Source organism: Poecilia reticulata, chromosome 9 (genome assembly GCF_904066995.2).
Source record: "Poecilia reticulata chromosome 9, P_reticulata-male-v2, whole genome shotgun sequence".
Classification (NCBI taxonomy): domain Eukaryota; kingdom Metazoa; phylum Chordata; class Actinopteri; order Cyprinodontiformes; family Poeciliidae; genus Poecilia; species Poecilia reticulata.
The window spans coordinates 26,352,553-26,366,424 of record NC_088838.1 but is presented as its reverse complement, the minus strand read 5'-3'; the positions used below and the strand labels follow the sequence as shown (position 1 = coordinate 26,366,424).

The following is a 13,872-nucleotide window of genomic DNA, read 5'->3' as shown; positions in this document are numbered from 1 at the left end:
GAAGGTAGCCGCAAGTTGATGTATTTGAGTGTGTGCGTCAGCCTTTATTGGCTCTTTAAAGTGCTCATTCTGTGTGACACCGGTTGAGCCATGAGATGATAAGACAGCCATCTGTTTCGTAACTCATGTGTTCTTGAGGAGAGTCTAATTTAGAGACAGGCAGGGGAAAAAAAGCATCCCAAATGCTAATGAAGATGGAAGTGGCTCAACTGATTTTCTACCTTTAGTAGTATACATACCAAGGAGCTAATAACAAATAAATCAGGTATCGGATATTGATATTAGAAAAGATAACATGAGGAAATCTAAAAATTTGGTTTTAAATTATTTCCTTTGTCTAGCAAAAAATAAAAATGCAATTCAAACCAACACTGCCCAACATGAAAAAGTAATTTGTTAAATCAATAATTGACATGATTGGAAACCAGAATCTACCTAAATCGAACCTGTCTGACATTATGAGATAGGCCAAAATGTGCTAATAAGAAACAAATCATGCTCCAATCTAAACAAAGTCACTGACATTTATCAATCCTAGTGTTGTGGCCATTTATGTAAAGTTTGCAAATTGTAATTTCTACTAATTTAGTTTTCTATTTCGGGTAAGTTAGAATTTATATAAGTTATTGTAGATCCAAAATCTGTAGTTAATTTGTGTATTTTAATTGATTAGATTTTGTTGGTAATTGGTTAGACCCTCCCATTAATTTGAGTAATTAAAAACACACCTGGTGCTTGGTGGAGGCATTGTTTGGCAAATGTTTGGTGTGTGGACGGGAGGTTTTTTGATTTCTTGACCACTTTTCATTTTCACTTTTTCGTACTTGAAACGTCACATTAAGTTTACTTTCATTTTTGGCTAAGTTGTAGAACATTTTTGGTAATTATTTTGTTGCTAATTTTTTTACAATACAATAAAGAATATATTTTTTCAAACAAATTAAGTCGGAAGTGCGTTCAAATCAGACCACCTGTTAACACCCACGGCCTTTGTTGGAATATTGTTTTTTAGAAACTAGAAGGCCGCGACACCTAGGAAACCAAAGCTGTTATTTGCAAATAAAGTAAACATAGAACATTAGTGGCTCTTCCCACTATCGGACGGCCTGCTATAATCCAATAGTGCATAGACAGTCACAAAATAACCTGGAACACCTATCGCACTAGAGGCCTCACTTTCTGCAGCTGAGATTGGTGTGTGAAGGAAATGGAAGCCAAGTCCAGACAGGAAGGTGTTAGCCTCATATTTTTGTGAAAGTTTATTATAGAAATAAATATGCAAATATGAAGAACTACAAGATGGATACAAAATAGTACCACAGGAAAACTAGGGTGGAATGCATTGATAATAAAAGGAGATGGAGAGATAAAGAAACTGACTGGGTTTTAACTGCTGAGGAGGTTATTAGTAGAACATCACACAGGTGAGTATGATCAAGATAATGCAGTTCAATGATGAACTAAACTGAGCAACTGAGGGAAAATAATTAACATAAACTATTTACATGGAGTAATTCAACAACATACAAAATCTAATCAAATAAAATATTAAAGACTAGTACTAAAGAAAATACAGGAAACAACTAGTGTCTATCTCCACAGGTCAATGGACGGGTTACACCCGGGACATGTTATCCAACCATCAGTTTGTAATTTTAGTATGACATGAATTAATGATGTGTAACCCATGGTAACACATGGGTAAGATAATGGGATACCAATTAAAGAGGCAAACTGACACTCAAATTTGAAAATAACCTTGGTGCAAAACACAGCCAAAACACTTAACACAATGAACAAGAGGTGCAGGTTTTTAAAGTAAAGGCAGAAAGGAGGAAAATGCCAATAGAATGCACAACCAGAGCATTCTTTACAAACAAAGATGCATGGAAACCAAGACGCATTCATAAAGCACCTGGAAAATGTCCCTGAGTAGCTGGACAAAAGGAAAAGAAGGAAAAACACCAACAGAAAAAATAAATTCACAAACCATCACATCCTCCCCTTTCACCCCAGCAGCCAGCAAATGAGAATGACCTTGAACAGGTTTCAGGCTCATCAGAGGGTCAACACAGAAACTATGACGTCAAACCAGCAGGAACATAAAAACTCCTACTTGTCAGTCAAACTAACATTAAAAGGTTGTGAGAGGAAACAAAGGTAACCGAAAACCTGCAGAGTCCAAAGAAAGCCATTACCCACGTCAGCATAATATGACCAACTGAATTTGATCTACATAGTGGCTGTTTATTAGTTTGACTGTGTTTCTGAGTAATCTTCTGCTGCATTTACTCTGTTTGTAGTTCCGTCAACATTGCCAGGGTAACCTGCTGCAATCTTAGAGAATTCGAGGAAAATAATAGGAAATTCTTGTCAAATGTTGTCAGTGCGGAACATGCAGTTCCGACAGCCGTTACCCAGAGCGTGTAGAGGGCGGAATACAATTCATTGCATTTCCAAAACCCAAACGGAGTCTACCTAATCAACACAACTACGACATGTTCCTCTGCACAGAGGTAACTGCTAGTAAGCATGCCATTTTTTTGTCATGATGACACTGTGTGATAGTCACATCAAAGACCAATAAGTGAAGGTAGTTATGCTTGATTTTATGTGGTAGATCTGGCAGCGTGAAAAAGTGCTGCAGTAACTGCGGTATTTACATTTAAGCACCCTTTTATGTTAATAATTATTTTTAAGCATTTTCCTAGAGGCAGATTTTCACAAGTTCGTATTATTTAAGTTATTACTCACAAATGCGTCCGACACAGCTTTCACACTCACATCCACTGAGACTTTGTGCCCCTCATTCTTCCTCTGACTGTGAAAAACTTGGGCTTCAACGTTGATTTCTCAGTTGTTTCCAGCTAATAACCTTACAGTAGGACGTTTCAGAGAATTTTCTTGCCTGTTGTCTTTGCCTCAGTGTTGGCTGATAAAGCAAAATGATTCAATGTCTCGGCTAAAGCATTGAGTTTCACCACTTCTGCCATTGTAACACTGTTTGTTTGTCTGAGGTTTGCTCTACTTCCGCATAGGGGCGGAGCCAGTGTCATGTAAGGCTCTAACAATTGGCATTATGAACTTAATTTGATTACACTGTATTTGGGTCAAATTTAAATTTATGTGAAGGATTTGAATACCCTAAATCTAGTAATAATGTAGAAAATAGAGCCAACACTTGTAGGAAAATGTAACAAAAATCAACCATTTACAATTAACTTTCAAACTGTTATAGTATAAACTGTTAAGTGAAAATTACACTCTTGATTTTTGAGCAAATTAAAAGTTATGTATGAAGTCACTCTGCAGTAAATGAGCCAATTTCTATGATCAATTGCAGTTTATTGGGTTCCACAAAGCTGTGTTCTTAGGCGTTTTATTCCATTACAGGTAATATAAATCAAACATCCATACATCCATCCATCCATCCATCCATCCATCCATCCATCCATCCATCCATCCATCCATCCATCCATCCATCCATCCATCCATCCATCCATCCATCCATCCATCCATCCATCCATCCATTTTCTTCCGCTTATCCGGGGTCGGGTCGCGGGGGCAGCAGCTTCAGAAGGGAGGCCCAGACTTCCCTCTCCCCAGCCACTTCTTCCAGCTCCTCTTGGGGAACCCCAAGGCGTTCCCAGGCCAGCCGAGAGACATAATCCCTCCAGCGTGTCCTGGGTCTTCCCCGAGGCCTCCTCCGGGTGGGACGTGCCCGGAACACCTCACCAGGGAGGCGTCCAGGAGGCATCCTGACCAGATGCCCGAGCCACCTCAACTGGCTCCTCTCGACGTGGAGGAGCAGCGGCTCTACTCTGAGTCCCTCCCGGATGACCGAGCTTCTCACCCTATCTCTAAGGGAGAGCCCAGCCACCCTGCGGAGGAAACCCATTTCGGCCGCTTGTACCCGTGATCTCGTTCTTTCGGTCATGACCCAAAGCTCATGACCATAGATGAGGGTGGGAACGTAGATCGACCGGTAAATCGAGAGCTTCGCTTTTTGGCTCAGCTCTCTCTTCACCACGACGGACCGGTACAACGCCCACTTCACGGCAGACGCTGCCCCAATCCGCCTGTCGATCTCCCGCTCCCTTATTCCCTCATTCGTAAACAAGATCCCCAGATACTTAAACTCCTCCACTTGAGGCAGGACGATCCCCCTGACCCGGAGAAGGCACTCGACCCTTTTCCGGCTCAAACAGCTTAACTGGATAAATGCTAAGTAATTTGCATATGATACTCTGATATGTATGTATCCCAACAAAACCCATCAATTAGCTAGAAAACATTTATTCCTAATTTACTTTGCTCTCCCAGAAAACAGTAGGTTGTATTTATTTTACACAAAATTTGGGAATCTTTCAAAAAACATTTTTCAAAAGACAGACTTCTTTTTCTTCGTCTTTTTTCTGAATAAGATGCAGCTTGTTTTGTCATTCTTTAGATGTGAGGTCACTGGTGTTTATCAGAATTACTCAGAGGTGGCTTTTCTGAGAACCTTCCTCAGGGTTATTTTTATCTTCTGAACATTTAACTTCAAGACTGTTTTCGTGATGAGACATGTGCTTCCAGAAACACGAATAAACACAGCATACAGATAGAAAACATGGACAATGAAACACTTTGATGTAACTTTGAGATACTTTATTCGAAATCTAATTCTAGCACTTTTCGAGAGATACTGCAGTTACATTTTGAGAGAATTTTTGACCTATAACAAATGCAGTGTAATAAATAAAACCAAACTACAAAATAATAAAAGGCTGAATGCTCAGCATTCGCTCACACATGACATTGTAATTATAATAATACAACACACACACATTTTAGGTTGTAAGCAATAAATATTCAAGCTAAATAAATTAAATTCTACATAGTTTTGCATTTTGCACATCTGCGACCCTCCCAGTCATTGGACTCCTCTTCTTATTTCATTGCCTGTGGAAAAAGGAATAAGACATTAAAGAAATATGTAGAAACTGTTTTGGTCAAAAACTATGCCAATATTACTGTTTGACATTTTACTAAAGACACAACTAACCCTAAAAAAGTTAGTTTCCTGTTCATTTTTGCAGCATTTATCACAAAGTAAAGTGAAGTCTTTGTGCCAGTGTGGATTCATTGCTTGCAAGATCTGTTTGGGTGTGCAAAACGTGCACATGCACAATAAGTGTGTCAGTAGTGCTATTGTTGGGACACATGGGTGAATTTGCACGCTCTGATTTGTGGTTTCCCTTTACGCTGGAATGCATTGCATAGACGGCGCAGGCTGAGACGCCCCATGCTAATGCGGACTAATTCCCCCAGTGGGGATGCCTCTTTGCATCATGCAGCAGGCTGCATTTCACAACAACAACAACAGTGTAAGGGTTCTCCCTGCCACCACTCCTTCCTGTTTGGCTTAAGGGTCACGTGAGAAGAGGTTAGACAGACTAAGATAGCTTTGAAGTGGATAGATCAGAGGAACATAGACGAGAGCAAAAACAGGATGGCGTGATTACATACTCTTCATCCAGCGCTGCCAAGTTGCCCAAGTCAATTGGACAGGATGAGTTTGGTAAAGGTCTGGTTTTATTTTTAAATACATCCCTACATCCCTTTCAGTTATTCTTAGAATTTGATTTAGTGACTATGCAGTCAAACACATGGTAGCAAAATCAAATAGGGCATCTTAACAGCTAGCTAGGATAACATGAGCAGAATTTTAAGCTTAAAAAAACCTTTTTGATTACATATCTTTTTATAATTTACTGTAAGATATGTTTCTACATTTTCACTCATTACAGCCACAAACTTCAATATATTGTCATGGATGTTTTGTGATAATCCAACAGTGTACTGAACAATTGTCATATGAACAGAAAATCATGCACAATTTATTTAATTCAATACTTTGTTGATTCTCGATTTCACCACAGTTACACATGCAAGATTTTTGGTGGTATTTCTTTGTTTTGCACATTTAGAGACTGAAATGTTTTTCCCATTCTTTTGCTTCTCCTTAATAGCCGTCGCTCAGTCGGCTGATGAAGAATTCATTATATTTAATATGTGTTGAAGCTGTTAAATCACCTGGCACCTAGTTAGACTGAGATTAAATCACCCACAGATGGACAAGCTACTTTCTGAAAGCAACTGGTTCCATTGGATTTTATTTAGGGGCATCACAATAAATAGAACAGCATAAAAATCTATGCTACACTTCTAAGGTTGTAACTTGTAAAAAAAAAAAAAGAATTAATGATGCATCATCTACTTAAAATCAACAATTCACTGCTATCAAATAAAATTCCCAAAAGCTGCAGCACACAAGTAGGACAAAACCGGAGTACCACCCACCTTTGTAACTTGATGCCCTCACACCACAACGTCACCTGCGGGTTTCTGGAGTTTCTCCTGCTCTGACCCAGATCCAAGATAGGAGGCTAGGAAGTTTTTATGTGACCTGTAACTGCAAATGATATTCAAAATTAACATAGAAAAATATTGTAGGTGTTGTGAAGGTAAAAAAATAAATAAAAATGCAGATGTCAGGTGTTCTGAGATGCAGGCTACATGTCTTTGACCCCAAACCGATATTTCTTTTCAGGTGTTCTGATCCAAAATGAAACTTGTTTCTCAGAAATACGTTCTGCTTTCTCTTTGAATCCTATCTAAGAAAGTTAATCATTTTCTTGTAAAGTATTTACTGCTCTGTTGTGTAATATCCCGAAGTGCAGCCAGCCCAGCATTCATTAGATCCTTTTTACTGGGTTGAATATTGATAAGAACTCTAGGACCTGACACAAACTGACACTAAGCACACAGTTAATCTGCATTTCAGCATGACTAATAGTTGCTATGACATTAATTTATGGTGAAATGATAGATTTCACTACAAGTCACAGAAGCTGGAAAAGTCCATCCTTGAAGGTTGGTGAGCAATCCCTGCACTGAGTGGGTGTGTTTGGGTGTGTTAGAGTGCGTTTTCATTCGGCACTATGTTAATACGCCAGGAAGTGTTTCTGGGCAGAATATCTGAATTGTAATGTGTGTTATGCTGGGATTCATGGGTGTGGATGGTAGTCAGTAATCTTCCCCTATTATAGTTTCGAGGGAGCAAAGAGTTTTTTTTTTTCTTTCTTTTTGTTCCATGCCGGTGTCAGTCAAGAGTTAGGTTTTGTGAAAAATTATTTCAAATAATTGCAGAAGCCAATAATGGTAATCATGATGTTATCAGGTCTAGTTTTACGTATTGACTGGAAATCTTTAAGTAAATGATCAAGCATCAGCAAAAAATGAAAACAAATATGAATGTGTCTGATTTGCTTGATAAATCAACAATATGGCTTCACAGGTTAATAGTGAATTAAACTTTTTTTTTTTGCTGCCCTTTGTTTTTATTGAATGAAGAGTTTATATTATTGAGAAAGTTTTCACAATCAAAAGATGGTAATTTTACAACCCTATTGCATTTTTTCTCCGATATATTGTAACACACTTTTAACTTTTAAATCCCCAACCTTTTCATATAAACTGAGTAAGCAAACACTTTTGGACTCATTTCTTATCACTCTTTGTTTGCATTAAACTTTAAATCACCATCAACTTTTTTTTTTTACAAGGAAATGAACAGATTTGCACACCCCAGGGTCAAGCACTAGTTTTCTAACTATACTCTTGCGTAAATGACCATACACTGAACTCTGGGTGCTGCATCCAAATGTGTCATTTGTCCAAGTGGGATTTGTTCAGACTTACTGAGCACAGGTCATGAGCAGGATGGCACAGCAGCTGATGACCGACAGGACGACTGCAATGACCACGAGAACCGTCTGCACCAGATCCGTACTGTAGCTCTGAGTGGGGGGTATGAATGACCCCAAAGTTTGGATGCCGCAGCGCTCTCCATCGTAGCCCTTCATGCAGCTGCAGAACAGAGACAACCAATCAGCCAATGCATGCTTTTGAATCCTTGTTGTGACGATTATTCATCTAAAACTTGATTTGAGCTTTACTCACATGCACACCGGCTCTTTCAGTCCCTCTATGTATTTGCAGTAGCCATGAATGCAGAAGCCCAAGTGGGTTGAGGTGCAGGGGTCCTGAGTTGAGGTGAGAGTGGATCTGTGCCCCCTTGTGATGTTGGTGTGCTGCGGGTTGAACGGAGTGGTGACTTTGCTCCTTTGCCTGTTCTTCCTCTTGCCTTTGCCCTTCCTCTTCCTCCTCTCGTCTTTATCAGCGTGAGCCTCTGTGAAGGGAAACAGTAAGGAAATTGTAAAGTTGGACATTTATCAAGTTTTACTCAAATTGCTAATGGAAAAGCCAGTAAAAATCGATCAGCGACATTCAAAGAAAGACACCGATTTATTGTTTCGTACCATGGTCGATCATGTATCTGTGGTCTTGTCCTGACGGTTCTTCTGTTCCCAGCTCATCGTCGTCATTCTGTGGCTGATGGTGGAGCTCCCCATAGGCTGAACTGGCTGTCACTCTGGCTATTTCACCTGAGTATGTGTCCTCAGATCCCTGAGCACCCAGAGCGCTGCAGACGACTGCAAAGCCACAGAAAGGCACACAGGGTTAGATCAAAGACAGAAGTAAAAAGATATTAAGAAACGTCGTCAGATGTTTTTCATTTTTCAAGACCCTGAACCCTAAAAACAGCAAGCAACAAAACTGAAACATAACATAGCTACTTAACCAGAAAATAATTTTGCAAAATGTAGAGAATAAATGCAACATTTAACTGTTCCTGCTGTTTAATTCCTGTTTTTTTCCTTCTGTAGAAAGTACCCCTGACCCAATGTCTATGTCTCTTCACTTGTCTAACAGAAGAAGCAATTGCTGTCATTATTTCTGTGTCTAATAAAAGAATGACCGATAGAGAGAAGAGTTGCTGTAATTACTTTTGTTCACTCTCATTTTTTGTCAATAGAAAGTCCTCCTGGCCCAGTGCGTCTTTGTTTAGCTGTGTCCCATTACAACATGGAGAAACTGATAGCTTTGTTGTTATTAACTTTGTGCGCTCTTCTTTTTTTTCTGTTCCTTAGACGAGACTTTTGTTTTCTTTGTTGTTTTTTATTGTACATGTATCTTTTTTATTATTTCTAATCGCCTTTCCTACCACAGTAGATTGCAGTTCAGACTGCAATGTTTCCTTTCTACTGTCCCCACATGCTTGCTCAGTATTTTTTTCAGTGTCAGTGGGTCATCAACACAATAAGCTTACATAAATAGTTCACTTATTACCAGCTGGTATTTTTTTTTGTTGATCAACTGAACTGGTTTTGAGTCTCACTATATCATTTCTAGATTTGAATTGAATTTTGTCTGAACTGAATTCAAAATGGGACCTGATTTTCTTGATATTTGTGGTAAACTGGTGTCATACAAATTGATTTGTACAAGACAAAGTAGAAATTGGAACAAAGTAACACCAATTTAATCTTGATAGAGTTTTGCTTTCCTTATTTTGTCAACCGTAATTGTAGTCCCTTGTGACAAAGTGAAAAGGAGACAGGACTCTTGTTGCTTATAAGTATTTACATTATAAAATGTGCCCTTTTCAGTAAATACTATGTCTTGAGAACTTAGCTAAAAAAAATCAATGATCACCAAAATAACATAGTTCTCTCCTTTCAAATATCATCAATAATCAATGAATATAAATGACAGTGAATAGTTCTCTACAAAAAATAATGAGAGCAGTGCAAAAAATTGTTTATCAGTCTGTATTCAAAAATGAGCATTTTCTATGAGGAACAACATTTAATAAATAAGAATAATGCGTCTTAAAACGTTGTTTCTGGTTGGACGTTGACATAATTAGACCCAGATGTGTATTTCACAAACCTCTTTTTTTTTTTTTTGTTTTACCTAAAATACCTGAAATTCTCTATTCCTCCCTGACAAGTCATCACTCGAAGACTCACATTTTTCCTCTCACCCGCATGCTCCTTTCATATTACCAATTTAACTTCCGGCACACAGAATTAAAGTACAAGTCCAGACTTACCGATGCACAGCAGAGAAATGATGATGAGAGTGTTCATATCCCAGGAAGACGGTGTGTTGCGTATGACAGTCCTGCACTAATCTGTGTCTGACTGTGTGTGTGTGTGTGTGTGTGAGTGCTGGAATGTAAGTCGCTTGCAGATGGAGTTTGCTCTCTTTGCTTCTACTAGGTGCAGCTTTTATAGAGCAACGCCTGCCACAAAACTCCGGGGGGAAAAGAAGGGTGTGAGTGTGTGTGACACGAAAAGAAACGCATGTGTTTAATGATCAACTTGTGCTTGGTAGCACATTTTTACACCAAATGTCCTGAAATAGGACTGGGAATAATTAGACTGAATGAGGCCGGGACTAATTAAACAGATGGATGTATTCTGGCTCTATTCTGGTCACCATTAGAATACAGAAATGGCTGTTTTTACTGGATTGGTCCATGTTGGTAAATTTCTTTCCACATGTCTCTAATCATTAAACTGCCTTAATTGTACTTCCTGTTGAGTAGTCACAGTGTGATGAAAAGAGATTTCACACCAAAATGTTTGAGATCAACAAATGAATTATATAACCAGACAAAAGTAACACATAGACATAAAAAGCAGCTTTAAAATTACAAGTTATTTTAACAAGAGAATTTCCAAAACTAATTTTGGTCCACTTGGCTTTACAGAAATGTTTCACTTCAGTCACGTTGGTGATTTTGTCATTATGAAAGTCATATAACCTCAAATGGATTTAAAGCTGGACTTTGACAGAATGTCACCCTAAGAAATCTTTCTTTTTTGAAACAGGAAGCAAACCACCAGAGTAGTTTCGCTATTCGCTGGTCAGTCATCAGGTTTTTTTCTTGAACCTCTTTGGGATCATCCAGTTGGTTTATGGCAAGTATGAGAAAGCGTTTTGTACTCTTTTTGGTCATCTGTGCTTTTTTACCCTGGGACTTTCCTGCTTATTTTGATTCTCTTTACTTCTGTTGAATCATCAAAACTGACCTGACGTTTTTGTGTGACCCTGGATGAGATGTTGATGCCCTTTAGGAGTAATTTTGGTGGCTCGCTTCTCCATATTCCATATTTTCTCCACATATTATTATCGCTGTGTTTTGTTGGAGCCATAAAAACTGAGTTGTACCCCTTTCCAGATTGATAAATGTTAGTGACTTTGTTTCTTATCGGTTCAATAATTTCTTTAGATCAGGTGATAATGTGTTACTTTTTTAGTCTATTTTATGTTGTCAGGAGGTTCTATTTTTGTATTTACGCAGGAAATTCAAGTGTGTTTGATGACTTGAAACATTTAAGTGTGACAAAAAGCATCAGGGAATCTGTCTTTAAGAGTGCAAATCCTATTTTAGCCAGAAACTCATCAAGGGATGGAGACATTAGTCAAACAGTAATGAGGAAACATACAAATCAAGCACAAAATCGCACAAACATCATTTTATTTGACAATAAAGATGCATCCACATGTTTGTTTTAGTGATTGGCTGTAGCCCAGAGACATGGCTGAACTTTGTACAGGGTTCAAAGTGATCATAAAACAACGATAATCATAAAATACATTCTATGATTGGGTGCGTAAAACCATATGAAGAGAAGAATTTCCAATTTACCTGATGTCTACTCTGAAGAAGATTGAGTACAGAAGCTAAAATCACTCTGGAATAACAGTTCAACACACTTATATCCTTTTGTAATTTGTAAAATATGTAATTAAAAGATAAACTTCACTCTGTCCAGTAGAGTAGAGTAAGTATTTCACCAAGAACTCCTATATTAAATCAGGATTAAAGTCCTTCTCTCCAAAGACAAATTCAGGGATAAATTCGTACATTGGTCCAATTACATTACTCCGTGAGAAACCACCTTCTAAGTTATTATCAGATAAAAATGATGTTATAGGTGAGTCCCTTGCGTGCCAGTCCAATTTTATGATTGCAAAGGATTGATAATTGGCTTCATGTGCAAATATGGTTAAATGATGAGAAGTTGTCTAAAAATAGTGATGTGGCATAAAGCAGCAATGTGGTAACAAATCATGACAGACATTAAACGGTGTGTAATTAAAGTATTATGCTTTTTTTCCCTCTATGTTACGTATTTTTCATGGCATCTGTCATCACAATGTGTCTCCTCAGATTCTTTATAAAAAATTTCCATGAGTTTTGTTTCGTTCCACCTAGAGTCCTCTGGTGTTATTGTGTGTGAATTTTCTGTGTGTGGGTTTTATAAAAGGATGCTTAGTGTTGCTATTTTAGTCCTCGGTAACCAAGAGGACACCTTGAGGCTTGGGTGGGGAAGCCGCTCAGATGTTTGTGTTGCTCATGTTGTTGTGTCTGTCGAGAGAGGCTGTCCCGCCACACGTGCTGTGGTGGAATCCCATAGTAACCACTCAGAATGCCAGGAACCTCTCTGTCTTCATTCCACAGCCCAGGATCTCCTGAGACGTTTTTGTTTATAGTGGCTGTGGAATTAGATTGTTTGGATTAGGTGTAAGAATGGCATTGTAGATATTAGATTTGAATGTGTGGAAAGTCTGAGCCAAGGCTAAAGAGAAGCGCCTTATAACAGCCACCCACTGTAAACACACCGCTGCCTAGTTAACAGCCGAAAGGTAAAAACATTATTTGTGGATTGTTTGCTTTCAAAAACACTCACAAACTTTGGGGGAAAACGTACGAGAATGAACTAACAGATCCGCAGGAGCGAAGACACTTGGTAAGGAAAATAAATGTAACAAAAAATGTTTAAACCAAAAGACAAAATCTAAATTTTGTTAATTCAAAAAGACTTCATCAATCCCAGAGGGAAAAATCTTCCAAACAAAATCTTTTTTACAGCACAGTCTGAACTTTCTCCCTTTAACTTTGATTGTCTGTAGTTGATTTTTGCCAATCGGCAAAAAGAAGGAGTTGTGAACAACAGCGTTGGTTTTAGCAATGTAGCAGGACGTGAACGAAGCCGTTCGGTCCGCGTTGGTCAAATATTGAATCAACACTGACAGCGTTTGGCTCAGCACTTATCCATTCCCAGTGGAGGATGGATGTTTATGGCACAGGCAATTTCAAGTAAGCCTCCTGGGGTCAAACTGACACATTACATACGTAATAAGCAAACCTTAGCCATTTGGTAAAATGTAAAACTTCACCACAGTCCATGCATCCTGGAAACAATTGTTTCTCAACAGCCGAGAGCCCAGACCCTCTGGACGAAGCAGATGTTGTAGGACAAAGGGATGGTTTTCAACAGGCTATCTATGCACAAAACCTCCAGAGATTGACCTTTTGCTGAAAATGTGCTGTGCAAATGAACTTCTCTTGCCCATGCTCCTCCATCACCTCACCTTCTTCTCCCGTGATGAAAATAGTTTTCGACCTTACTCTGTTTTGTTCGCATTAAGGATGAGATGACTGGTCCAACAGCATCCCACAAAACAGTCTACCAGCTCTCTGTAATCCATCATCTCTGATGCTGAGATGGAAAATGACAAACCATTTTTCCAGATAACGACCTAGTAAAAAAATTGCCAAACAATCACAAACAATTTGATTAGATAGTAATTAAACAATGTTAGCAGCTATGTGTATACTGTTACCAGCAAACATGATTTTGATTGGCTACCAGTCTTAGTTTTAGCATTTCTAGATGTAATTATATAGTAATGAACCACTGCTACATATTAGGAATGTTGTACAAATGTAGCTCAGACTTTAGAATTAACTTTTGATTTATGTTTAGGTTAATTTCTTTTTGATCAAAATTCTATTCATTACTTTTTTACTGCATTGTGATGCTTTTCACTTACTATCAATGTCTGTAGGAAAATGCAAAGCAAACATTTCAACATACATTCAAGAAAAGGGTAAATAATTTCATA

At 38.4% G+C, this 13,872-nt stretch overlaps 1 protein-coding gene across 1 annotated transcript; it reads right to left on the bottom strand.

Moving 5' to 3' along the window:
• Positions 1-4,635: 4,635 nt before the first annotated feature.
• Positions 4,636-10,167, bottom strand: LOC103469981 (uncharacterized). The gene is made up of 6 exons (XM_008418076.3): positions 10,004-10,167; positions 8,367-8,540; positions 8,008-8,236; positions 7,747-7,914; positions 6,346-6,457; positions 4,636-4,944 (listed from the first exon to the last, which is right to left on the bottom strand). Exons 1-5 carry the CDS (start codon positions 10,038-10,040, stop codon positions 6,364-6,366), a joined length of 702 nt encoding a protein of 233 aa, XP_008416298.1. The 5' UTR covers positions 10,041-10,167; the 3' UTR covers positions 4,636-4,944; positions 6,346-6,363.
• Positions 10,168-13,872: the final 3,705 nt, after the last annotated feature.

Bases quoted from the DNA above. Each gene is read 5' to 3' on its own strand.
- LOC103469981 (XM_008418076.3), bottom strand. From the start codon at position 10,040: ATGAACACTCTCATCATCATTTCTCTGCTGTGCATCG. The intron at 8,541-10,003 runs GTAAGTCTGGAC...GTGGCTTTGCAG, and splicing joins CATTTCTCTGCTGTGCATCG to TCGTCTGCAGCGCTCTGGGT. The intron at 8,237-8,366 runs GTACGAAACAAT...TTCCCTTCACAG, and splicing joins CAGATACATGATCGACCATG to AGGCTCACGCTGATAAAGAC.